The sequence below is a fragment of the Manduca sexta genome, chromosome 20, assembly GCF_014839805.1.
Source record: "Manduca sexta isolate Smith_Timp_Sample1 chromosome 20, JHU_Msex_v1.0, whole genome shotgun sequence".
NCBI classification, from domain to species: domain Eukaryota; kingdom Metazoa; phylum Arthropoda; class Insecta; order Lepidoptera; family Sphingidae; genus Manduca; species Manduca sexta.
Window position 1 is genome coordinate 4,617,464 of NC_051134.1, and position 27,948 is coordinate 4,645,411.

The 27,948-nt window shown below is 34.5% G+C and overlaps 1 protein-coding gene across 1 annotated transcript; it reads left to right on the top strand.

The window, feature by feature from the left end:
• The first annotated feature begins 1,890 nt into the window (after positions 1-1,890).
• Positions 1,891-27,900, top strand: LOC115445734 (sodium- and chloride-dependent glycine transporter 1). The gene is made up of 12 exons (XM_030172125.2): positions 1,891-2,046; positions 9,177-9,345; positions 9,506-9,784; positions 11,175-11,391; positions 12,988-13,102; positions 13,560-13,739; positions 18,531-18,720; positions 23,380-23,579; positions 24,619-24,750; positions 25,126-25,260; positions 25,884-26,036; positions 26,859-27,900. The coding sequence occupies exons 1-12, from the start codon at positions 2,038-2,040 to the stop codon at positions 26,997-26,999; spliced, it is 1,920 nt and encodes a 639-aa protein (XP_030027985.1). The 5' UTR covers positions 1,891-2,037; the 3' UTR covers positions 27,000-27,900.
• The last annotated feature ends 48 nt before the right edge of the window (positions 27,901-27,948 follow it).

Consider the following 27,948-nt stretch of genomic DNA (forward strand, 5'->3'; position numbering starts at 1 on the left):
AACTAAAGGACATATTTTTGGACTCACATTATTCAATCTCTCAAATTTATGATCATATTCATTATTTCATTCATAAATTCATAGTTATATATTAAACAAGAACGAATAGTCAAATCTAATACAATATCGGCAGCCAAAATTCTACGAAAAAATTATTTTCAATTCATATTTTAGTAAAAATTATGCGGGTGCGCATATCTAATCATTATGCCGTCTAGGGGGAAACTAGATATGACCACAACTTTGGCCATAATATATAAATAATATTCAATAAAATATAATCTTACTTTTTACTAATATTATAAATGCTAATGTTTGTATGTTTGTTGATAGTAAATGCAGAAACCGCTGAACGGATTTGGGTGGAATTTAGCACACGGAAAGACCAAGTTATAGGTCAACATATAGACTGCTTTTTATATCGGTCATTTTCTATAGGCATTATTTTAATTTTTTAATCTCTTCTTTAAATACATAGCGCTGGTATTATACAGAAGGTGGTATGAATCGTATTAGTATTTTAAGGGTTTTTTATGCGAGCAAAGCCGCGAGCACCATCTAGTAAGTTTTAAAGTTGAAGTTCGCTATCAAAATTCCGTGTTACTACTTACCCTGTTACAACAAGCCCCTTGCTCCCCCACAAACTTCGTTTGCCGCTATTGGCATAATTTTATCACATTTTCGTCTTAGATTTCTGATAACTTTTCAAACATGCAAAAATAACAATCTTAATATCGTAACACTTGATTTTTTAAATTGATAAATTGAATAATAATTGCACTCCATGTACCTAAATAGTTGTTAAGTGTTCATTGCAGATATTATCAAATTTATCATTTAGGCTACGTAATGCAAAGGAATACTGCTTTATGTATATGAATAGAGTTTCATAGAATTTGTATAATAACTTTAAGAAAAGAAAACTTTATGTTCTGCAAACAAAACGTAAATAAACGATTTATTTTATAGACTTACGTACAAAGTTTAAGCCCACAGCATAAAGTATAAATCAGCAGGAATTGATAACGGACTTACATGTGTAGTCGATTTAAGTTGACGTCTGTTAAGTCGATTTACTTTTAGTTGGATTACATCTAACTAAGCTACCGATGCATTCAATAACTTGCATCATATCTTTCTGCAATTGTCATAGAACGCACTTGCTTCAATATCTTCACTTATGCTAGTGGTTGGATAAATTTCATATCCGCACGGATAGCGACCACTGTACACAAGATGTTAAAACCCGCAGTAGGGGCCCGCGTGGGTATGTCGCATTCCGAGATCAGCCTGTGTATATCCGGTTCCAATAGGCCGGCATAATTGTGTCTGCCAAGGGGTCGTCATCTCTCGTCAGTCAGCACTCAATTAGACGATATTCCACTTATCATCACGGGCACAGGCGTCACTTTTTCGTGCACTTATAAAAAAAACGAGGGACATTCAAAATTTTAATGTTTTTACTTATGTTATAAATACCTTAGCCTTACTATGATTACTGTTTACCGCACAGGAGTTGGGTTTTGTATAAACCTAATTGCGCTCTGAGGGTTTAAATGTATAATTAGATTACACTATAACTAGCTTAGTAGCGGCTTATCTGTGACTTTTTTAAAAAACCTAAAATTTTGCCGTGTGCTCAATGAAATTTTAACCCTATGATTTTATGGTGGTCCATTCAAATATATCACGAGCAGCATGGACTTCTAGACGTCCACATATCACGGCGTGACGAACAACAAATGTTTTACCACCCGTTAGGTTAGGTTAGGTTAGGAATTTATTTATTTATTCGCACGTGGAAAGCGATAAAACATATCATATCAGCACGGGTTATATATTATTTTTTATCGTTCGCCAAGATATATAGACGATAAGAGCTATTCAACATCGATTCGACAGGCAGTAGCCGTCACACGTCGGAACAAGTCGGATGGTGTGCGACCGCATGTATCGTGTAATTCGCGTGTGTACTGTGCATATGTTACCAAACAGTTCCTCTAAACGCATACTCGAGTACTTAGTGGAGATAACACTATGAGCAAGGTATTATTTTTTTTATTAGGAAATGTTGTTTTTTTTTTGTCCTTTAATTAGGCTTTGTGAATATTATCGAAAAAGGAGCTTAACAATTAATTAAAAGTAGTAAACCGTTTAGAAATATTTTGTTTCTTAAGTCTTAAATATATATAATAGCAGCGATAGCCTAGTTGGTTGTGGAACGGACTGCCGAGACGAATGACCGCAGGATCAAATCCCAAAGGCACACACTTCTGACTTTTCTAAAAAAAAAATATGTGTGTATTCTTTGAGAATTATTACTTTAACGGTGAATGGAATCATTGTGAGGAAACCTGCATACCTGAGAAGTTTTCTATAGGAATTTCGAGGGTGTGTGAAGTCTACCAATCCGCACTAGGCCAGCGTGGTGGACTAAGGCCTAGTCACTCTCAGTAGTAGAGGAGGCCCTTGCCCAACACTGGGACAGTATATAATACAGGGCTGATATTATTATAAATATTTACCCTTTGTTAAGGTTATCGAAAAAGGAGCTTAATAAGTAATAAATTGTTTAGAATTATTTTGTTTCTTAAGTGTTAAATTAATGTTCAACTACAGTTACTAACTTAAATTATTTTAAAAACTTATTTACGTAGTGAATATTTGAAAAATTCACAACAAAAGTTCGAACATATTTTTAAACAAAGTCGCGAGTTTATCGAAAATGTTTGCGTGTTTTACTTTAAACCAAACAGCGCCGATCTTATTTTCCAAGTTTTCTATGTCGTTCTAAACTAAAGAAGATTTCCGTCTACCGATGCATGTATAGGAAAGATGACTTTTTTATTGTAGTACCAGGAGATATATTAATTAGACGAATTTTTTTACAAATATTAAATACAGTTGAATTTTTTGATTCACTGCGTGGCTCTCAGGTGCTATTGGTAAAAAAACACAAATAGAAAGACATTGGGTCTCATAAATTCTTTAAAACGTTTCCATTGGGAGAGGTTCTGAAAGAAAAGTAATTATTAAGACTAACAGCCGCTGAATGCGTTAACAACACCATCCAATCTGGTACCCGATTCTCTATGCCACAAGATATTTTGACAGTATGTAACAAGCACGTAACGCTCCATGTCGCGTTTAAGACAATATAAATTGGCATACATAATACCATTCCACACTAATTTCGAAGATAATGTAACACGGACTGTTACGTGTTTACACTGCCATAGACAATAACGCCTCTGAATGGATCGCGTTCTTTAAAAATAAGATTGCAACGTACATTCCTCTTTCTTTCTAAAAAAAAAATAGATATGATGAAATTAATTACAGCATATTCTGGGTAACTTGTACTACAGTTTCTAAAACAATCTAAAATTTATATTATCAAGTAATTTACGCAGTAAGTACAAGTATATTAGGACACTTTTTCGCGTCGATTTCTGATCACAGAACCATTGCCAAGCCTCATCAAAACATCAGAAACTCGAAAATATGAATGAGTTTATTGACGTGGCTTGTGGGCTGGCATCATTCGTGGGCTAGTCTTCAAAACGTCGTATGAAAATAATAATATAAAAATCCGGGAAATAGTTTAATTTCAATCTAGAACAATACAAAGTGACCAGCTAACAATTTCATTATACAGTTCTAGACGAAAGTTGAAAGTTCTAGATGACCTTCTAGATGTGGGAACTGACACGGCACTTACAAATAAGCGAGTCTATGTCAAAGTACTAGTTAAAAATGTACAGTCAATCTTCAAAATGCTCCTACGAAATATTGAGTTCTTAAATCTTAACCTAAAATAAAGGAAAACTCCAGTGAATTTATTTTATTTAATAAAAACAATTATTGTTGCAGTGACCGAAAGTTTAATGGCGATTTGAAATTTTGACTTTGTACTACTTTTGTGGCTGACTGTATAGTATTTAAAAAAAAAACATTCCCTTTTGTTTACTGTATCGTAACGAATAGACCGTCTCTTCTACAGAATTAATAAGAGATATGTAGATTCTGTAAATGCCTCTCAAATCTTGTTCCAAGCGGTGCAGCGGTTTTCACTACTAATACACTAGTAAACCGAAACTAAACACTGAGCCAACTTAGACAAAACTCAATAAGTAAACTTGATATGTGCTGTGCGCAAAGACGGGGTGGGGGTTCGCGGGCTGGTGGCGGGGAGTTGTCTGCTGTTACATTTTTATTTGTTAAATACATTGTTGTAACCCTGGGGTTGGACGGCAGCATCAAAAGATGGTCTTACGCTGCTGCCGTTGCTACCGAAGGCGTCTTTCAATACGCAAGAGCTTCTGAGCCCTCCCACAGCAGGAAACGGGTCGTTCTAGACGGCATCGCATAGGGGGCCGGTTATAAATGATAACTTCCGCCGGAGTTAGCTTGCGCAGCAGCTCCTAATGTGGCGAAGATGGCCACCGCGGAGTTTTAGTTAGTATTTCGTGCGTAGGGTCTATATAGTATTTCAGGACTCGTCCCGACGGTCTCCTGACGTTTACCGTCTTTCTAGGCGGCTCAACCTCGGGTCGTAAGGGTCTGTGAACCCAACATAACATTTCAGGGCGCCCCTCGGCTGGATGGTATCATAACACACCTGCTTCGCGAAAGGGAATATCTGGGCAAGGAAGTGTGGGGGCAGTTAAAGGAAACCCTCTTAGAATGGGAGGAAAGTTGAAGGCCAAGAAATGTTCGCGGTCCCTCATAGGCCTCAATATCAATTGGCAACCATGAGGTTTACACATCTAACTGTGTACCTAGAGCCACGATAAATGTCCCCCCGTGCTTGGTAACCAAATGTTGTGCCTCCATAATAAATCCCTGTGACAGACATACATGACACTACAGGGTTTCTAAAAGCTAATCACATCAGATGTTCTGCGAATCCTCATTTGCATTCCAGAGCTAATCCCTTATCAGTATGTATTGGGTTTTGATTAAGTACTAGCAACGATATTACCATAATGTTATAGATTATATTTATCCGCAACATGTATATTTTGTTTTGAACAATTTTTTTCTTAATAAAAGTTGCTTCTAACATTATACATATATAAATTAGGCATCCTTTCTGAAATAATGTACATGTGTTTTAGGGATTTGATTAAAAATGCAACGAAAAAAGTCTTGTTGGCTCTTAGTGAATAGATTAGTATAAACTGACTGACTGCACTTTTTTGAGCCATAATGTATCTTAACAACATTGTGTGGGGTCTTCTGCGTGCTACTAAAATTTGCATGAAAATCGGCTCAGCTATTTCGAAAATTACTTCTACAAGGAAATTAAATGATAGACTACATTATTTAGGTTTTGAAAAGTCTATATTTTGAGTTCCCTATTGGGATACGTGTATAATTCCCGGCGCTGGAGTGAAAGCAAAAGAGAAAGATATGTGTAGCGCGCAATATTATTCGTACACGCCATAAGCAGCGTCACCAAATGTATAAGACAAATATAAATTCATACCGCTACAGGTCCAGAGGATATGCTCCTTGGATTTACATTCGGAGCTCACTCCTAAAACATCTCTGACGTGCCTATCCATCCACCCATTTCTACTGGAAAGTTCTCACAGCAATCTATAAATTTACCTTATGCCGGAGTCAGATTGATTGGTTATGCATCCTTGAAACCAAAAGAGCAGTAAAATTTCCATTTTTTGTCTGTGTTCTCAGTTCTACTAAATTCCGCAAACTATGATACATAAACAAACAGCAAGAAAAATACCAACTTCAATGTGATTTTCTATGCCCTCTTGATTTCTCTCTGGTCATGTCGGATTGCCGTCTCACCGGACTATGAGAGTGAATGAACAGAGAGTGCATCTGTGTATTGCGCACATACTTGTGCACTATATTATCTCCTGCGTACTTGGCTGATTTAATATTTTGTTTGCAATGCGACTGCTTGACAACATGGCCCGTAATTAAACTGCCCAGCCTTCTCTAAGTCGAGGGATTAAGATAATATTTCCTTGTCACATTAATGGTAGATATTGAATTGATACACAATTGCTAAATCATTCATAAGGACATTGACTAGTTCAATTACCACCACTACCAAGACACACCCCTACCCGCCTTCCTGCTTGAGGCAGTTCTTGTGCACACGATCTCCACACAGAATGCAAGCCCATGCACACATGGGGGGACATTTGTCGCGGCCCTAGGTACATAATTAAGTTTGTATATGTCATAGTTGCCATTTCACATTGATGCGTATAATGCCTCAAGAACATTTCTTGGCCTTCTCCATTCTTCGCATCCCAAGAGGGTTCATTCTCAATCTCAAATATCCTTTCCCAACGTTCCTCTAACTCTCTGCAGTCGCTAAGGCGGAGGATCTCAGAGTCCCATTCGCAAGTTTCCAGCAGTGTTGACTGCGGGTTCAAAAGAAAAAATCTACGTAAACAGCATACAAAAGCCGTAAAAATATCACACCACACACCCATAAAATGTTGATTAAGGAACATTTATAGCCCAATTGAGACGTTACGCTTGGATAACGAAATTCTACAATACTGACCGATTTGGTAGTAATCATGAAACTAATAAAAAATCAGTTTTAACATCAATATCGTTGATAAAATATTAACGTAGGAGGAAAATTCCTTATAAACATTATTACCTGTTGTATTTTTTTATAAATAACATAGCAACGTTCTCGTAGACAGATCTGCGTTATACTTTTGTTTATTTCTATATTTAATAACTGTATATCGGCGCCTTTTGTTTGACCGTAACTCCTGTCTTGCTTAGTGCACTTAGCTCACTATCGCCTATCTCGTACAGCGACGTCGCGTCATACGATTATAAAATTAACAAATTCTTTGTCTGATAACGATGAAGAATTAACAGCTTGATTATCTAAGCAAATACTTCATGTAGATATTATAAGTGTAGCAGCTGAACGGACAAAGGATCAAAGTCATAGAGAAAATCATGTTTTTGCTACTATTTTTTGTATGGAGAGTGATGTGCCTAGAAGCCAAAAGAACTGCTCATTTAAAAAAAGGAAAAAAAGCAACATTTGTGAATGAGAATCTCAGTTTAATGATATTTAGATTTTATAGTTCAACGTTAGAAGCTATATTCGCGTGTAAGGGAGATATAAATATTTTAACATTTACTACAGTACCATTACATAATTTATCAATAAGATTATTTATTAAGCCACCTTATTTGACAATCATATCGATTTGTAATTAATCAACGTGATGCTTTAATACTTTTCATTCGTATCGTAACCCTATATCAATTTAGCTGGTATGGTGTGCCGAGATATCTCGGTGGAAGACTATGTTCGAGCTGCCGAATGAGAGGTCCAGGGTTCGTTAAGTGAGGATTCATTAACGTACTTATGCTACAAGAGGGTTGCAGAGACTGTTTTTATTACTAGAGCGCTTGCTTATATCTACATGTTACTGATATTTATTTCCTATGACTATGCGAAAACAAAGGTCAATAATCTGACCAACATTAAAAGAAGACAGAATTCTAAGCTGATGCAAATATAGGATTTAGGTATATCGATTTAGGTACACAATAATCTAAGTTCACTTGTAATGCTAAATCATGAAAGATCTATGACAACGTCGATAGCCTTATCAAAACGACTTAAACACATTCTTTTGAATCATATCCTTTTCATAAAAGTCTTAGCCCAATAAATTAGAAATTCCCATTATCTTTAACGGTTCGTTCTTATCAGCTTCGAACATATACGTTAGTGTAACAAAGGTGGTACTAACAGTTCTATAATGTATTCCAAACGCCGTCTTAGTTTTGTAATCGCCAATAAAGTAATTACACAAACTCAGTGCGGACGCGAAAATCGGGAAGTACTCCAGAACTTAATCCCTTCAAACAAGGGAATAATCGTTCTCATTTAGATGTAAATTTTGCCGGTATTGTGAAGACTAGTTGAATGGAGTCGCACGATCTTCCTCCGAACCTCTCACTTGCTATTTAAATAATATGCAAGAATTCAACAGCTAGACAAGCATTGTAAGATTGTTCAGCAGACTGCAATGAAGTTCTGGAATGCTTTTAAAAATTTAAAGTATTCGTGTCGCCTTTGAGAAGGAAAATTTGCTTCCTGACGATGTTGTAAAAGAGCAAATTGCTGCAGACGTATAGGTACAATATTTCTTTACAGAGTACGAATAATATAATGCAAATAAATAACTACTAATTCTTTGTTAAAAATTATAATCTTATTTTTAACCAGAAAAGACATAATATTATTTCAAATTGAATTTGCAAAACACGTTTAAAATAACAATATCTAATATTTTAATCTATTACCACGTAACATGATAAAATATCGACACGATTTACGACACATTGGTAATCACCGAATTTTCTGACTAAACCAAGCTTTAATTACAAAAGCATCCACCAAAACAGAGACCGCAAATCACAAATTTCAAAAGACAATATTCGAAGGCGTCTCTATTAGAACTGTTCGTAAATTTCTATGGATCTTCTAGGCATTACCGCGAGGCAAAGTTGAAGAAACTTGGCCCAGATTTCAATGAACACACTCGCATGCAGCGTCTAGCACCTGCGACCGAACTAGTCTCCGGTTGTGTTAAAGTTTTAAATTGCATACGAACGAACAAACTGTTAGGAAATTTAACCGTGCGACTGTTTGTTTGTTTAGCTCCAACTTTGATAGTTATGATTCTGATATCATTCGAATTGTGCATTGTTGGTACATTACGCAATTAAGATGTATTTTTTTAAGATATGTAAACAACAAACAAATCGTATTGTTAACCACCGATGCAAAAAGAGGGTGATTATAATAACTTATAATTTTAAAATATGTATCTGTGTATAGGTACACATCTTAAAGTTATAAGTTAAAAGCAGGTATCTGTATCATAGTAGCTTCCAAACAAATGGGCCAATTTATATACGATTATTTTTTGTTTGAAATCTGATGTGATCAAGATGGATTTCAGCTATAATTTCTCGTACTGAGCGATCCATTTTACTGAGCGGTAGTTCTCTTGTCTAGTATACTAGGATCCGTCTAAATAGACCGCAATGACTTCTGCTCTGCCGCTAAAGTGCTGCTTAGCGCATACTAACTTGTAATAGTTTAAAGTTTGTGAAAACAAGCCTAATTTTTCGTCTTGTTGCAGTCAGAATCAAATGGGAAGGTGGAGCAGACTCCATCTGACTCATCATCTGTCACACCAGCAAGAGCCTCATGGGGCCGGCCGATAGAGTTCATTTTAGCATGTCTCGGATATGCCGTGGGCTTGGGAAACGTTTGGAGGTTTCCCTACTTGGCTTATAGGAATGGAGGAGGTACGAATATGGCTTAAATGTGTTTAACTACGATTTTTTTAAGATTACTGTAGACAGTAATTTTGCTGTTTGTAAAAATATTTAACTAATTAATTTCCCAAATAAAATTAAATTATAAATCTGCAATATTAAAGCTCAATTTGTTTATTTTTTGTTTCAGGTGCCTTCTTGATACCATTCTTTCTGATGTTAGTACTGATCGGATTGCCGCTCTTCTTCTTGGAACTGTACGTAGGACAGTTCACTGGAGTAGGTCCCTTGCAAGCCTTCAGTGCCATATCTCCTTTCTTCAGCGGCCTTGGGTACTGTACTCTGGTCGTCATAAGCATTATTTCTATCTACTACATGATCATCGTTACTTGGACTCTGTTCTACACTATTGTGTCCATTACTGGGAATTTAGCGTGGGGATCCTGTGAAAATGAATTTAATAGTCAATGTAAGTATAGTTATTGATATCGCAATATTATTAACTAAATCAAATTTTGGAATGCAAGATGCTATGTCGATAATTATTTTAAGTCGACAAGTTACTCGCGGAATTGCGATAGTTGTAGGAAACCCGTTTATAGTGAATCAAAGATTTCGTTGTCAGATAACATTTTAGGTTGGATAAAAATTTATAAAATGGGTGTCAAGATTAGCGTCAATTTAACTGTAAACAAAAATGTTTGTATCTGAAGTAACTCTTCATTATCTATTGGATAGAAGCTATCTAACCGAAATAGAACTATTTCCCAATTGCACTTGATGATTTGATGTGATAATTTTAGCAAGAGTTATCAATATTGCAACATGTTTATCGTATCATTGTGATCTCATTTCATCTCTTGGAAATTTATTGATTATAATCATTAATAATAAATGATTGGACAGTAGTCTTAATAAACTTTATATTTCTTTACTTACACATCCCTGCTGGTGTATAGCTAAAAAGTAACGATGTAAAAATCAAAAACTTGCTACTAACATACTTAATGGAAGACTACAAAATTTGTCAAGGAAACTCAAAATATATATATTTCTTTGACTGTAACTCTATGCAGAACGAAAGACTTCAAATCTCACAAATTAATTGCAAATTACTTTTTAAATACAACTAATAACTATTTAATAATTGTTAAATGTTTTTAATTTAGTTTTCATTGAATTAGAATTATTATATCGACACCGCTCCCCATCCATTGAAGACCTTGTTATGGTATATTATCTCCTACACACTTGAAAGTAGTACACAAACATAAAAATACCAATGCACAATAATTGGTTTATACGATAATATAGATTTGTGTACATATTTTGATTACACTATCTAGAAATCATTATAGTGGAGCTTTTAAATCGTATGATATAATAATAAATACTTTCTAATTGATACTAGATTCATATTATTATGCGATAAAAGGTCCGCATTGCACCAAGAAAGAACTGATTCACCAAACAATGATGAACATTGCCAACTTCACGATCATACGTCCAAGATGATCATAGACAAGCATGATAATGAATTTATTTTATTATATCTAAAAGCAACCGTGCACGGATGGTAATTTTTTTTTGTTGCTTTGAGTGACGAGATCTTACTGTTAACCTGATGGTAAGCGACACACTGCTGCTTGGCGGTAGAAATAGACATTGCGGTAATACCTACCCAGGCGGATTCTCACATATGAGGGACCTATCACCACTAAAATTATAGTGTAATATCAAATAGCCACCTCAGTGTAACCATTTATAGCAGATTCTATAAATTCTCATATGACGAATCGACGCAGCGTTTGGAGAATCGGTTCTTTAACAATCCTGTAATTTCGAACTGTTGTCCTCAGTCTGCTATAGTGGAGAATATGATCAGCGATGCAGGGAGAACAACACAGGAGCTGCTACAGATTTAACCTTCTATCTTAGGCAGTGTATGAGCATCGGGGATATCTGTGAACTAACTGGATTCCAGCGTTTCGATGGAAAAAGTTGCTGGAACGGTACAGAAACGATCCCCTGGTACACTAATGTTACTAGGGTCCTTGCTTCTCAGGAGTATTATAAGTAAGTAATACTTCATTTTACAAATTTAAATTCATAATTTTATTCATAATATCGGGTAAATAAGTAGTTTGGTCTTAAGTAATAACAATAGAGTTCTCCGACGTCTGCTTGTGGAAGCATAGAAATATTTAGAAAATAGATGCTTAAATCTTGCCTAGAAATAATGAATAAATTTATATCAATAAGGTAATATTTGACACTTTTGTTTGATTTGTAATGATATTTCCTAATTTTCTGAACACATCACTTAAAAAGATTTATCACAATAAAATTGGGATCTTTCAACCCTATTTCAAACGATAAATGAACTATTTTTTGTACTGTGGTTCTTTTTAGAGGATATATGATATTATTTTGGAAGTTCATTCGATTAGAGATGTTGAAAGAAAAGACAAATTTGAATTTAAAGAATTGTATTGGTAACTCAGTAAAAATGTTCGGACAATTTATTTGATATAAAAAGTTTTTAATCTTTCACATACTTCAGTTAAGAAAAACAAGTTGTACTAAACAAGAGTCACGTAGAACTCAAATGAAATTCTCTATCACCATGATATCTAATGTACTCACTTTCAAAGGATTGGTTAGCAAATACTCTATACAATAGACTGAGTGTGTTCGCAAACTATTACCTTAGTTTTATCTTAAGGAAAGTATTTAATCACTATTATCGCAACTCCAATTCATTCAGCCAATAGGTACTGTCGTTGTATTAACATGTTAATTCCTAAATCATCGATTATTATTATCAGATTAATACTGTTAAATTTTTTTATGTATTACGGAATTGCGTCTCTTTAGAAAAGAGCGACAATCACTAATATTGATTGTTTTTAATAACAATCAAACATTGTTTTCGTATATTTGTTCATGTATTTATCTAGCTTAACTAACAATTTTAATGACTAGTATTTAATTTTTATTAGGCATGGACTGCAAAATTGGTAATCAGTATACAGGTAACGATAAATTATTTTTTGGTGTTTAGTGGTTTTGAAGGCGTCTTACTTTTTTGTTAAAAAGTTTTTATTTTTTGTGTTAATAATAATCAAGTGACCGAAACAAACGCCCTTTCAAACATAAAAAGAATTTACTAAATCAGTCGATGCCTCTTCGAGTAACTCCTTACTGTTAAGAAGTTGTACCTTCCATCAACAGCTCAGCTACCACAGATGATGATGACCATACGCAAATACTTAAGTTACTTCATAAAAATTGCGAAAAACCATGTGTGGGCCTATAAAATTTGAGGGTTGACATCGATTTCTCCAAGATCCAATCATTTTGAAAATCGGTCAACAATTGGCGGAGTAATCGCGTAACAAACACACAAAAAATATATATACGTACAGTCGAATTGAAAACCTCCTCCTTTCTTAAAGTCGGTTAAAAATGCGTAATTAATTTATTTATTCTAATCATATAATAAATTATGCTAAGTACGTTAAATGTCATGGGTTATAGAAAAATACAGACGCGTGCCATAAAGTGATATTCCCAAAATAAAAGGGTCAGTTCCGAATTGTGTACATCTGTTGGTCCTATCACCTTTTATTGAATTCTGTGAACCAGTTCAACTTTAATGGTATTTTGTAGTGAGCGCGTGCTAGGCCGTGGCGACGCCACTTGGGAGAGCTGGGGCACGATCCAGTGGCATCTTGTGGGCTGCTTGTTCCTCTGCTGGGTTGTCGCGTTCTTCTGCGTTATCAAGGTTAGGCTTTTCCTATTTCCTTTAAATAATAAGATATGATAGGGAAGATGCTTGAATAAGAGAAAAAAATAACAATACCACACATCCAACGCGTCTTGGCAAATGTATCGTGAGACGCCCTCTGGTCTGATGGCAGAATGACTTACACAATAGGGCTAGCAGCGACTGGATGCATAAAGCAGCAAACCGGGCTCTGTGGCGTACCTTGGGAGAGGCCTATGCCCAGCTGTGGACTGCAACGGGCTAATGATGATGATAATCCGACTGATGCAATAGTCAGATTAGGATCTTTAATACATCATAATAGTTTTCTAATAATTTAATGAGTTTTACCGAATCGAAAAGTTTTAATGTATATAATAATTTCTATCAATGTTTAATTAGAATATTACTACTAAACATATAAACGCTAAAATTTAATCAACTCGACATGTCTTATGCAATGATTGTGTTGCAGGGTGTCCAATCGGCCGGTAAAGTGGTGTACTTCACTGCACTGTTCCCATATGTGATGCTGACTACCCTTCTAATCCGAGGAGTGACGCTAGAGGGCGCTTATGACGGAGTAATGTTTTATATAACACCTAACTGGGAAACTCTGCTTGACGGAAGAGTGTGGGGAGACGCTGCTTCTCAGGTACGTAAACACAATATTGTATATGATCTAAATGATTCAACGCTTGAAAATAAAGTTAGTTTTATGACATAAGGCAAGAAAGTGGAGCATCAAATTAAAATTAAAGATTATTTATGAATCAATAAAATTGGAGGAGTCCTGCGTGAATTACGAACCTTGAATGTAAAGAAGGAAGTAAGTACTTGGATAAAATCATGGCCGAAATTAAACATTAAAACAGGACGTAGGAAATGAGACAGTAGAGCCTCATGGCTGCTCAGCGATGAGCAGCCTCCTCCTTATAGGTGCAGATGGATTTTAACTATACCCTGCTAGGCAAAGGTTCTTCTTTCATTACTAGCTCTTGCGTTTGAATGAGTTTTTCCGGGATAAAAATATCGCTTTATGCGTTTTAGACTATCTCCATACCAAATTACAGCGAAATCCGTTCAGTATCTTTTGAGTTTATCGTAGTCAGACAGAGAGACGCGGCGGAAAACTTTGTTTTATAATAATTATAATAATAATATCAGCCCTGTATTATATACTTGCCCACTGCTGAGCACGGGCCTCCTCTACTACTGAGAGGGATTAGGCCTTAGTCCACCACGCTGGCCTAGTGCGGATTGGTAGACTTCACACACCTTCGAAATTCCTATAGAGAACTTCTCAGATGTGCAGGTTTCCTCACGATGTTTTCCTTCACCGTTAAAGCGAACGATAAATTCACAAAGAATACACACGTGATTTTTTAAAAAAGTCAGAGGTGTGTGCCCTTGGGATTTGAACCTGCGGACATTCGTCTTGGCAGACCGTACCGCACCCAACTAGGCTATCGCCGCTTAATTATTGTTTATTGTTTTATAATATGTAAGGATATAATGTATTTAAATAAAATAGTATACTTCAGCATGATATTATTGTACCAAAACATAGCCTCTAAATAAATACTTAGAATCAACTTCTTAATACCACTAAGCGATACAAATCAACCGAAAAAAAAGAAATAAAAGTTCTTTCGGAAAGTTAAAACGAAAATAGCTTAAAAAGTCCCCCATAATAGCTATTTTAATAGGATGGAAACTATTTAGGCAGGGCGTTGAGTTAACGGAGTTTGGGAACAACATCACTCTAAATAATATTGATTGCTTTAATCAATTTAATACGATGAACTTGCAAATATTTGTTCGGGATAGACTTTATCTTTTTAAGAAATGTTATTTGTATATCAATATTACTAAACCTTCGGAACATATGCAAAACATAATTTTATGCCTTTTATTTTAGGCATTTGGATCGATGCTTTCGAAATATTTTGTTGGCGTCGCCTCTTATGTATACCTTAGACAGCTATGCGAACAAATGAATCAATATTGGAAGCACTTCTTATACACACTCGGCTCTCGACACTCTGCAGGAAACGCACTCTCTCTTTCTTTGGAGACATAGCTCGTAAAACCGACAGCCTCGAAAAAATAATATTGACAGGAAAAGTAGAGGGTAAGCCCTCGAGGGAGACCACCGGCTAAATGGAGTGAACAAATCGCTAAACCTTTGCAATTCAATCATGATGCAATTCACGCTGCCGATGAATAGAACCAGATGGAGGGCGCTTATAGACTCAGCCTACTACCGTCACGATCCTCAGAATTTAGGGAACGACAAGATGGATAGATTTGGAGCATTTGGTCGAGGTTACATCGTCCCAAAGAATTTGTGAATTATTGTTTACTTTAACGGTGAAGTAAAACATCGTAAGACAACCTGCATACCTGAGAAGTTCCCTATTGGAATTTTTGTTGGTGTGTGAAATCTACCTATCCGCACTAGCCCAGCGTGGTAGAATAAGGCCTAAGCCCTTTCCGTAGTAGAGGCCTGTGCCCAGCAGTGGGACAATATATAATACAGAGCTGATATTATATGCGTCGTCTCATAACATGATAGGCCACTAGTAGTTAGTGCTACTGTCTTTAAAAGTATTTTCTTAAGCAGGAGCAACAAATTAAATCAATTATTATTCATTTATGATAGAAACACACACTCCTGGCTGTAATAGGGGTAAGAGGTACAACTGTAGCACCAACTTTCCGCTTTACTTATTCCGGTCCATGATGTGACAGGGGGCGAGCCTATCGCCATATCAGGCACAAATTCCAGTCTCCGGGCTGATACTGAGTAGAAAAACCCAACATCACTATGCCCGACCCGGGGAACGAACCCGAGACGTCAGCACTACAGTGGTACTGTAATACAACCACGCCTCGGAGATGTATTTTAAAAAATACAATTACAGCAGTTAAAAATTACAGCAGTAAAAAATATGACTCAAATCCCGAAACGATCGGTCAAAAAAAAACCAACGCATGCTAAAAACGAAATATCAAAATTCAATTGCACACGCCACCGAAACTTGAATAAAAGCTAAAAATGTCGATAGTGTAGTTTTTATATTTGATTGCGCACGTGAAAATTTCAACTGTTGAGATTTCAATTAATTTCCTATTGCACATATGTCGATTGGTTAGAATAGTAGGTGCGTTTTATAGTTTTTTTTTATGCAAATGACGTCATGAACCGCATACAATAAGTTTCAACACTCCAATAATATGAAATCACTCACATATTTATAATTCAAAGTTCTAAAACATCAGATTAGGTATCGCATTATATTAATTAGTTAATATAACTGCGGAGAAAAAATGTAAACAAAACTACTGACAATTTTCGTACGCTTTATAAGTAATATTTGCTTTTTTTGACAACTATACAATTTATATTAAAATGTAATTTAGCTACTGACTGCAATTCTCTTTTATTCACACAAGGTTTACATCTACATTTCTAGTTTTAAGCAAGAAAATAGTCGATAGTACGTCGCTCTTTTCTGGCGGTGAGAGGAGTGCCTAATGATTCCTAAACTAATTACGGTTTATAGATTGTAAACTCATTATTAAATAAACAACTTCATTAATAAAATAATAATATAATAAATTCAGCAGTAATAATCCAAAACGTTTCATTTTTAAATTTTGAGTAAATGGTAATCACTTACTTCATGATACGATCTTGACATTCCAAGATCTCAGATAGCAGCATACCTAATATTATAATCAATAAAAACATAAAAGAATTTGTGATCAGATACTGATAATTAAACAGTAGCGAAGACGTGGCCTAATATTTTATGGCCCCATTTTGTGGAAAGAAGGTGAAATTTGCGAGTGCATAAATTGGTAAATATTGTAATCACTAAGAGTCTTCGGTGATGCAGATTGGTTAACTTTAATTTTATTATTTTATTGAAAAATTGTATGTAATTTATAGTTACAGACAGTGGTTTAAGAAAATAAATTTGTGAAAACTAACCAAACTAGGCTATACCTGTACCTTGGGATACTATTAAAAATTAAATATCATAATATACAGGATCATTTTGACTTATCTAGTTGGAAATAAAAATCACCATAAGTTACTTGAGCCGTAGACGTAAAATAAAAAACTAAATGTCTCGATTAAAATAAATATTAATAAAAAGTAATTTTAATTTTATGCGCCCTAATATCACTACTACTCTAAGAGAATTCGTGGCATCGGCAACATAATATTTTATTTAGAAATACACACACGCACACGCCCTATTTCGTGAATACTTTGTATGTGATGAATGTAAAACAGCGGCAAAACTAAGCAATGTCAATTATAAGGTAACGGCACCAATAATGACCCACTTTATTAAAAAATCTTCATAAAATCTTTTAATGAAAAAACATAACAACAAACCTTTGGTTAAATCACAACAAATTATAAAAAATAATACCAAAAGAACTAACAATAAATCGTAATATATTTTTGTATTACAATAAAAAAAACATAGATGGTGGGCTATTTTAGAAAACCGTACTATCTTCGCCTACATTGCCTTGTGAATAAAAAATGTCAACTGTATTTGAAAGTGAATTACATACAATTTATCATATTTTATTTCATAAATAAATTTTATCTGATTAAAAAAATTACCCTCAGTAAAAGGAAAAGACAAATTAACAACAGTAATGCTAGTTCTTCCCCGAATTAAATACTTCAGCGCAAACAATTTTTATCGTTAAATAATTTCGTACCTCTTTTACACGTAATAAATGTAATTCGCTTTTTGTTTTTCACTGCATGATGGAAAGGCTTGTAATAAGAGCATAACCAAAATATAACAGTAATTACTCTTGAAAGGGGATTCCAGTACTTCCAATTAGTGTGCTTCGTCATTAATTGGCACGAATTCATGACGTATTGTGAGTGAATTATGTATCATACGTAAAACAAGTTACAGTTCGAATTTCGGTGGTAGGTACGGCTTATCTACAGAAAAGCAGTATACCACAAGTGCTCTTTTATTTTGGTTTGATACACACATTCTAACATCACAAGTTTCAAGAGGAGCGTATGATATTCAAATTATAATATGATACGAAGCTATGGTTGGTGTTGCTTCAATCTTCAAACGGTTGAGCATTGTTATTCATTCGGATAAAAATGTGTTACGATATTATACTAACCAGATGCTGTATATTTTTTCGTTGCCTCTAAAGGTAGGCAGGCAGGGTTTATCTATAAAAATAAATGGTCACTTTCGCCCATGAATGTTAGCAATGCCAGTAACACAACCAAGCAACCGTAAAAACCTTTTAAACCTTGAGGAAAATATGTATAATTGCTATTAGATTTGATGTCAAATAATATCCTACTTTTTCCAATACGATTTATGTCTTTATCCAATCCACATACGGTTCCTATATTCTCATTATTTTCTTCCACCAGATATTCTACTCGTTCGGTGTGGCGTGCGGTTCCTTGGTCACGCTCGCCTCCTACAACAACTTCCACAACAACTGCCACTTCGACGCTGTGTTCGTCAGTATCACCAACTTCCTGACATCCATATACGCTGGTTTCGCCATATTCTCAGTACTTGGATTCCAAGCGCAGCTCATGGGAGTCAGTGTTGATGGTAAGAATTGAAAAACATTTGTTTTGTGGGGAAAACTATATTCAGGACCCAAGTTAACTTCATCATTTACCACTGTGACATTAATCGGTTGGAAACGACCTAATAAAAATTGGAGTTCTAAGATAAGCGCCTTGTCCACCCCCTCCCCACGAAGGCTGGACGTGTAATAAGACACTTTCTCCGCGAAATAAAAAAAATAACCATCACTATGTGGCATTTTCTAGTAACAAAACATTTTAGAGGCGCTGATAACCCAACATAGAGACAGATTTTTCCTAAGCCTAAATAGTGGTCTGTGGTTAATGATAAATAAGTACCTAAGTTCTTAAGGTTTTACATTTTCCGAATACAATTGTGAAGTGTGATTGGCGCCAAACACAAGTATTTATATTTTACTATAGCAAGGACTAAGTTGCATGAAATGTTGACTCTTAAATTGATCAAATATATTACTCGAATACAATAAACAGTACTTGAATTGACAATAGTACATTGACTCGCTTTTAACGCCGGAGTATTCATAAATTCTCTTTTAAATCTATTAAAAGGTATACGCAGTTTTTAATTATAGTATTATTCAATATTATCAGACTGCGCAGAGTGAGCATTAACGTTAACCCAGGTTTAAATGATAATTTCAAAAGCAAATAGGATCATGAAATTTTGTGTTTGCGGATATTAAATCATCAACCATTGGTAATCATCAATTACGATGTTATTCAATATGGATATTGTACAAATTGTCATTATTTATTTACGCTATAGGTAAACTAACAGCCACATCATATTGAACAGGTGTTCTTCTTTATTCATATGTGTATTCAATATTCATGTCATGATGCACGGTGATTAAACTAATTTTTTAACATCAAAAATTCTAACAATTTTTTTATATATTTTTATGAAAGCGTAATACTTAATTGTTTTTTAAATTATGTTTCACTAGATGAGTAAATCGAATACCTGATATTTATAAATTATATGATTTTGGCTTAATAATATTCAATTTAACACTTTCAATGATAAATATTGTTCAATTATTCCACTATCTTTGTTGACTGTTTATTCAAACGCATTTATCTTCGTAGTTACTGCATAGATTACGAAATTTATTTCACTAATAGACTACATTATCTCTGAGTGGTCAGGTATAAAATAGCCTATAGAAACGAACTTATGCACGGTTGAAGTTGCGAATATAACTTATAGTAATTTTATTATTAAACAATTCATTACTTAGAATAAACGTAATTGACTCCCAACACTTGAAAAATATATTAAATTTAAAAAACTATACCATCAATATTAATGAATAATAAATAGTTGATAAAGTTATTATGTACTAATAAGTAATGACAAATATTTTGCATAATTAATTTTACAAAATCAACAGGTTACTACTATAAGAGGTACAAAGCATACTTAATAGAAATTCCACCAAAGACTCGGAATTATAAACACTACGGGGCTTTACAATACGCTCGTCACCTAATTCCTAAGATATTAGGTTTTAAGTCTCATAATGCCTAGTAATTACACTTGCAATCTTAAAACTGAAACGCAAAGTTGTGTTTCTTGGCAACAATAGAAACAAAGAGGTGATATTACCTTCGCATATGCCTTTATATATAAATATTTTTAAAAGGGCAATAAAAGGTGAGTCCATTGCACCTGATGGGGAGTGCAGTGGCGTGTAATTAGGGTATCAATTGACGATAAACGATTATACCTCACTAATCGAAGCAATGACACGACCGAGGAGAGATCTGGCGCAGGACCAACGGCTTTACGCACTTTCGGAGGCACGGGGTATCACACCGCCAACTTCTTGACTCCGAGCCGTGACTGAGTAATTTCGAGATAGGACAACCCAATCACAATCATTTTTTGTCCGACCCGGGATTCGAACCTAGGATCTCAGTAGCATAGTCATATTCGTAGCGCGTACGCATTACAACTACGCTACCGAGACAGTCAGCCGTGACAAATAAGCAAGCACCAGCAATTAGTCCTTTTTTTCCATATTAACTAAATCGAGGATGGTCTCCATAATCATAATTAAAATTTCGCAGTTCACTTCGATCCAAGTCCGTTCTGTTAATTCCGATTGTAAACAAAAGCGGGAGAACAATCAGCTAGAGTTGTTTCCATTTAAATAATAAATTGCAGCACCCAAATCGCACTAATGTATTGTTGATCTCTCGTCAGTCACGAAGGGCAACATAAGTTCTGAATACATTACAAGGCTTACTGTTGTAAAAACATAATTATGTTGAAGTTACTTGAACGAGTATAAAGAAACAACTTAGTATTGATTTTACACGGTCTTGTAAGTGCTAGTCGTGCAAGTCATGCAACCACAGTTCGCCAAGTTAATTTAGTCCTTTAATATAATGGAGTAAGACCTATCCGCTTTTTTGGAGCAAAATTCAAATTCCAGGCACCAGTCACCAAACATTTCCAAGATAAACCTTACACTAATTTTATTTGTTCTACTTTGGAATTGAAACTATAAATTAATTTTAATGTCTAAGATTCGCGTAAACATCGAAACTATAACTTCGTCAATTTGATAACCTAAAAAAAATACTTCTTTATATAAAGATTAAGACTAATAAAGCTGAAACGAATTTTAAGAAATGGCTATATAAATATCTAACCTAACCTAACAATAAGTCACTTAATAAAATATATCGAACTAACAGCAATTCACATAATATTTGTAGCTAATCTCACCAACACTACCCAGCAAACAATAGAAATGGAAACAAAAACGTTGTTTATCATTCATACCCTGATGAAAGCAAAATAAAACTAATCCAAATTGCATACCGGTACAATATTCTATAAACAACATTCAATCTAGGCGGGAGAGGCCTATCCCCATGTTGATTTTACTGTTACAAATGCAAGCGTTAGTATATATTCAGGTGCAAAATAATGGATTGATTAAACTGTAAATATTTTACTAGTCGCTTTGTGGTTTGAGTTCAGGATCGAAGGCAATCTGTTAGACTTCCAGTGTAGCCAAATAAGTTTCAATTGTTTTGTTAGCAAGTTCGGAGTTTCCTCCTTTAGTAATCGTTCCTTCAACTTTAAAGTTAGCAAAACATACTGTTTTAGTAGATTTACGTATTCTAGGATTATTTTTAGTTATAGTATCTAAATAAATAATTATATACCTAATAACGAAATATACTATTTTTTTAAATATATATACAAATCTTTGCTATTTGTCTACCTCATTTGGCAAGCCAGGGACCGAATCAACCGATTCCATTTAACGTATAATTAAGCATTTGGCAACGTAATTGAAATTTGCGAATCACAAATCAACCTAGATGGTGACGAAGGTGCAAACATTGGCTCCAACCCAGACTCGTGCGTGAATGCTAATACGTACTTCAAATACATCAAAATATCAACCCGTACTTATGTAGGTAGATATACATGCCATAAATCACTTTTATATCTGTTAATTACTTTTTGTCTAGATAAAGGTTTTATTAGGAAATTCATAGCACATAACGACGCCGTATCTGGAACTTATCTCCCGATAAAACCTATATTGACAACCCTCTCCAACGTCCAAAATTATTAACACTTATGTCGTTCCGTGATGTATTTTATGTTTTTGCGCGAGTAACAATAAATTCAGTAATATTCATGAAATACGCAGTTTCTCGCGAATATGTAGATATTTCGCAGCCATTACTTGTTTAACATCCTGTTTTTATTTAATGTGTGATCTCAGTTTTCTTAACTCTGAAATAAATCTTCCTGGCGTATGAACATCTTTTCTTTTACCTACATTCATGTTTCAGTTATCAGTATTATCATTCGAGGTGATCTATTTAAATTAATTACATTACAAAAACGATCACGTATACTATGTGATAAGGTATAATATCGGATTATAGATGAATTATAAGTCACAAGTACAAAAATCAGTAATTTTCCAATGATATATCGCAATGTATCTGCATTATATTGAATTCACTAGACCACAAACAATATTATGTACTATACTAGCATTAGTATCATATGTGTGTGGTGAAATATTACCCACATTAAATAAAACTTTAGTAAACAATTGCAGAAAATATAATTAATTAAAATAACAATATTCGATTCGCTTTGTCAAATTATGTTGAATATTTGAATACATTTTATACCAGCCAGTGCTCTAATAAAAATTGAGCGCTGTCTCAAAAAGTATAACTAACTTCTTCTCCACGTGTGTATTACTTAAAAAAATCGTAACTACGTCCTTATATTTAAATTCTCTAGCTGAACACATAATATTGTGTACCTAACGTGAATTTCAGTAACACGGCCCACTTGCAATTACTTTTTAATGACATATCCCTTTGATCTTCTAACTTTTCTATATAAAAAAAATATGCGTGTATTCTTTGTAAATTATCGCTTGCTTTAACGGTGAAGGAAAATATCGTGAGGAAACCTGCATACCTGAGAAATTCTCTATAGGAATTTTCGAGGGTGTGTGAAGTCTACCAATCCGCACTAGGCCAGCGTGGTGGACTATGGTCTAATCCCTCTCAGTAGTAGAGGAGGCCCGTGCCCAACAATGGGAAAGTATATAATCCAGGGCTGATATTTGACAGATCCCTTTAAATTTTCTACAATTCCTTACAGATGTCGCCGAGCAAGGTCCTGGGTTAGCGTTCGTGGCGTATCCGGAAGCGCTGCTTCAGATGCCGATCCCTCAGTTCTGGTCTATCATGTTCTTCTTCATGTTATTCATCCTTGGTCTCGGTAGTCAGTTTGCGGGTATCGAGGCTATCAACACGGCTATCGTTGACCAATGGCCGCATCTTAGGAAGAATTATTGGAGAGTAAGTTGGACTAATTTTTTTTAACGTAAAACATTTTTTTTTATAATTGCACAAGAAAATGAGTCTACTGCACATGATGGTCAGTGGAGTGGGGTCCGATAGAATGTCGACTGATGAGTGATTACCCGTCGATAGTTGACACAATTATGCCGGCCTGTTATTGCCGAATATACACAGGCAGATCCCGAAACGCGACACACTTACGTGGGCAACTACGGGTTTTAACACCTTGTGTACGGTGGTCGCTATCCGGGCGGATATAAAATATATCCTACCACCAGCAAAAACAAAAACAACAAAACCTGACTCCACCGCACCTGAAAATGAGTACCTGGCAACACCTGGCAATCAGATAGTTAATCGATCGTTGAACAACGATTATCCCTCGCCAGTCGACACGAACATGTCTATCACATACCACTGGTAAATCCCAGTACACGCCGCTTACGTGTGTCACTATGGAAGGTTTTACACATTTGTGCTGGCTATCTGAGTGGCTAAAATACAAATCCCAGAACACGCCGCTTACTTGTGTCACTATGGAAGGTTTTACAAATTTGTGTTCACTATCTGAGTGTATTTTAATACAGGAACATTTTGACTTTGCGCTACTAAATGGAGCATACTTATTTACTTGAAAATAACACTTTACTATAAGTTATTTGAACCGTAGATGTAAAATAAAAAAAATTAAGTTTCGAACAAAGTACATATTAATAAAAAGTAATTTCAATTTTACGCGCCCTAATGTTACTACTACTCTAAGATAATTCATCGCAGCGGCAACGTCATGCTTTCAGTCAGAAATACTACTACATAATAATGATACTACAAAATGATAAAAAAAAATCAGAAAATTAAAACCAGAATTTTTGGCGAAAATATTGGTTATTAATGGACGATTTTGGCACAATGTCAGCAATGGTAAGACGAGTATGTGGTTTCATTTAGTAACGCAATGTCAAAATGACCCTGTATATTCTACCACTATTTCTCGTTTCCACAGACTTCATTGCTCATTTATTTCCTTACATTCCAGGTGACCGCGTTCACTTGTTTCACGTGTTTCATACTCGGAATCCCAATGTGCTTCAGTGGCGGTGTTTACCTGTTTACACTGCTCGATTGGAACACGGCCTCGTGGGCCGTCCTGCTGATTGGTATGGCCGAGGTAAGATTAAATGTCCCGTTATAGTTTTTCCATCAATGTGTATTTGGTGTTTTGTTAGAAATTATTATGTGAATTGAAATGAATAAAAGAACAATTGGTTTTGTTGATTTCATTTACTTATAAACGTAGGCAGTATATAACAGTGAATACTATAAGATTTTTTTGAAATTGCTGGATACTAATAACTATATTCAGATATGAAAAGAGCTATTTAAATTGACGGTATTTTGACGTACAAAGTGGAGACCGATATTGGTGCCGTCAACCTATATTGATTTCTATCAGCTTATATTAATTCCTATTATATTACTATTGTAATTCTATAAATTGATATCAGTAACAGTTAAAAAACTTAAACATTCCTTTTTTCCTCAGTGCGTAGCAGTAGCCTGGAGCTACGGCATAAGTAAAGTGATGAAGGACCTGGCCTCCATGAACATGAAGTTCAATAAAGTTCTGCGCTTCTACTGGATGGGGGCATGGACCGTCGTTGGACCTGCCGCTAGTGTTGTAAGTCGTCGATATTCCTTTATTGTTAATTTTCTTTTGTCTTCTGGTGAGTATCAGCCATGATTTAAAAATCGAGTTAGAAAAATGGCAATAGCTTCGTGCTATATAATTGGTGAAATGTGAATTTCATAACATCGTTTTCTGCTGTAAGCTTTGTTAAAAATTGTGCTGGATAAATGTTCTATATGACTAGGGAAATGTGACATATCTGCCTAACTGAAAAGGGGAAGAGGCATGATGCAGCCTTTTAATGTTATAACCACTTCGTTAAACAAAAATAACCTTTATTCACAAAACAATCTTCACTTTAAATAGAATACGTGAAAAAGAAATCTCTGCAAGCTGTTGTTAAAAAGCATTTTACAATAATTGAAATTGAAATTTAATTATTCTATGCAGATGATCTAAATTTCGTTAAACTAACAATATGATCTTGTGTTTACCTATTTCAAATATTTTTTTGCAAGCTATTGACCATCTAAAAGCATGTTACAATAATTAAAATTGATATTTAATTCTTCTATGCAGATGATATAAATTTCATTAAACTAGCATGACCTGTTGTCTATTACAAATCCCAAAGGTCGCAAAATATGATAAGTAATACCTATTTATGTCAACAGGGCATCCTAATATTCATTTTCGTGGACTGGAAGCCCCCGGCGTACGAAGACTACGTGTTCCCATTATTTGCTGATCTCCTTGGATGGGCTGTGGGCCTGTCTACTTTGGTGTTGTTCCCTGTGGGAGTTGGTTGGGCGCTGTACCATGGTTACGTAAGTAAAAATAAAAATAAAAAATATAATGCTTTACTCATCACGTACGCGAACATAGTTGCACTTACGAAAAGTCAAGGTACATACGAATATTTCTTTATTACTTAGATAAAGTCGCTTATATAAACTGAAGACAATTTATATTGTACGTTTGTTGTAAGTAACTTTTATTAGAAAAGAGCATTTACGTACCCTTTGGATGTCAGTATAATTAGATTTTTTGAAAATCAAATTACGAAACTAGCTTATCGGTCGTTTGCATAACTATATTATTTATATTTTATTTAATACAAGTTAGAATTTAACAAACAAATACTCTGAAAATTATTCAAAAAATCAACTACAAAACAATATTATTATTTATTAAGACTATATCATTGGCGGCTGTTCTAGTCTTAACTGTGTCACAGCAGTCAGTGTTCATTCTAAGCAATTACATATAATTAAATAACACATTTCTTTGCAAAAATCCATGTAGCTATAATAGCCGGTAAAAAAAGAGAACATGATTTTAAAGTTAAGGTAAATTTCTATATTAACACAATAGGTTCGTAGTACCTATTTATTTACAATAATATGTTAATGTATCTCTCTCTGTGTGTGTGTCTCTTGTGCGTATGCAAGTGCGTGTATGTGTGATACAACACCTAAAATAAGAGTAAATATTGAGTATAAAATTAGCAATACCAATACATTAAATTAAATCTGAACACGTTGTACTAAACTAATTGTAAACCTTATACTGGCTACAATTATTTTCTATAGACTTGATAATAATAAAGCCTGCACACTTGCCCACTACATTTTGTAATTATTTTTCAGAGGGGTAAAGAATTGTTCACACCAACTGCGGCCTGGAAACCAGCGTTCAAGGGCCTCGATGCGCCTCGCTCTGACTCCATCATGACAATGGATCCAACTACAGAGGAAGGGCCTTACGACAATGTTGGTTTTATTATGTGAACAAACCCTTAGATAGTAAGGAACATCTAGTCAAACGATTCTGCGAGGTTTAATCGTTTAGTACTAAACAATATTGTAAGACCCATGTCACACTGCAAAAACGAGCTAAGCTATGCTATTAATAGTTTCTAAGCTATATTATTAGTAAGCATAAACAATACGTAAACAATACTTCTTATTATAAAAGGCGTTGTGTTTTTTTGATGTTTTACATTAAATCGCATCAACTTACTCATATAAAAAAAAATGTCTGTTCAGTATTTGCAGAGCCATAAACAGATAATAATGTTGACAATTTAAAAAGTATTGTGTAATACAATAATGTTTATTTTAACTACATAACAATTTTCTTCATAATGAAGTAAATTTATTGTAAGATTGTTAGTTGACCTAATTAATTTCTTAAGCGTTAATATTGAATTTAAATATTCCGACATTCATTCTGACATACTTTGAAAATTATTATCGAATAACAAGTTAAATAATAAAAAAAAAACAGGAAATGCAGTGTAACATTCACCATTTCAGTGACATCATACAAAGACCTTATCTTCGGAATAGTTCAATATTATCTGTTAGCATTACTCTAATAACTGTTATGTATATAGCGCATTATGTATATACTATAGATTAAGAATATTTTCGACTCTAATTAAAATCAATGCAATAAAAGTATTTCAATAAAGAAATAGCATTGAAATCGCATAGCATCGTTTTAGTGGTGTGATAGTCCCCTTATTGAACAATGAAATTATTATAATTAAGTATTGGTCTACAAATATTTGCATGAGAATAACTAGCAAAAATATTGATTATAAATGATTGAATTAATTCATGTCTTATAGGACATTATGTGTAATGATAATAAAAAAATCATTGCCGAAATCTCTAAGATTTTCAATCTTGCATTATTTTTATGTTACATCTATCTATAAGTATTTTTTTTTAC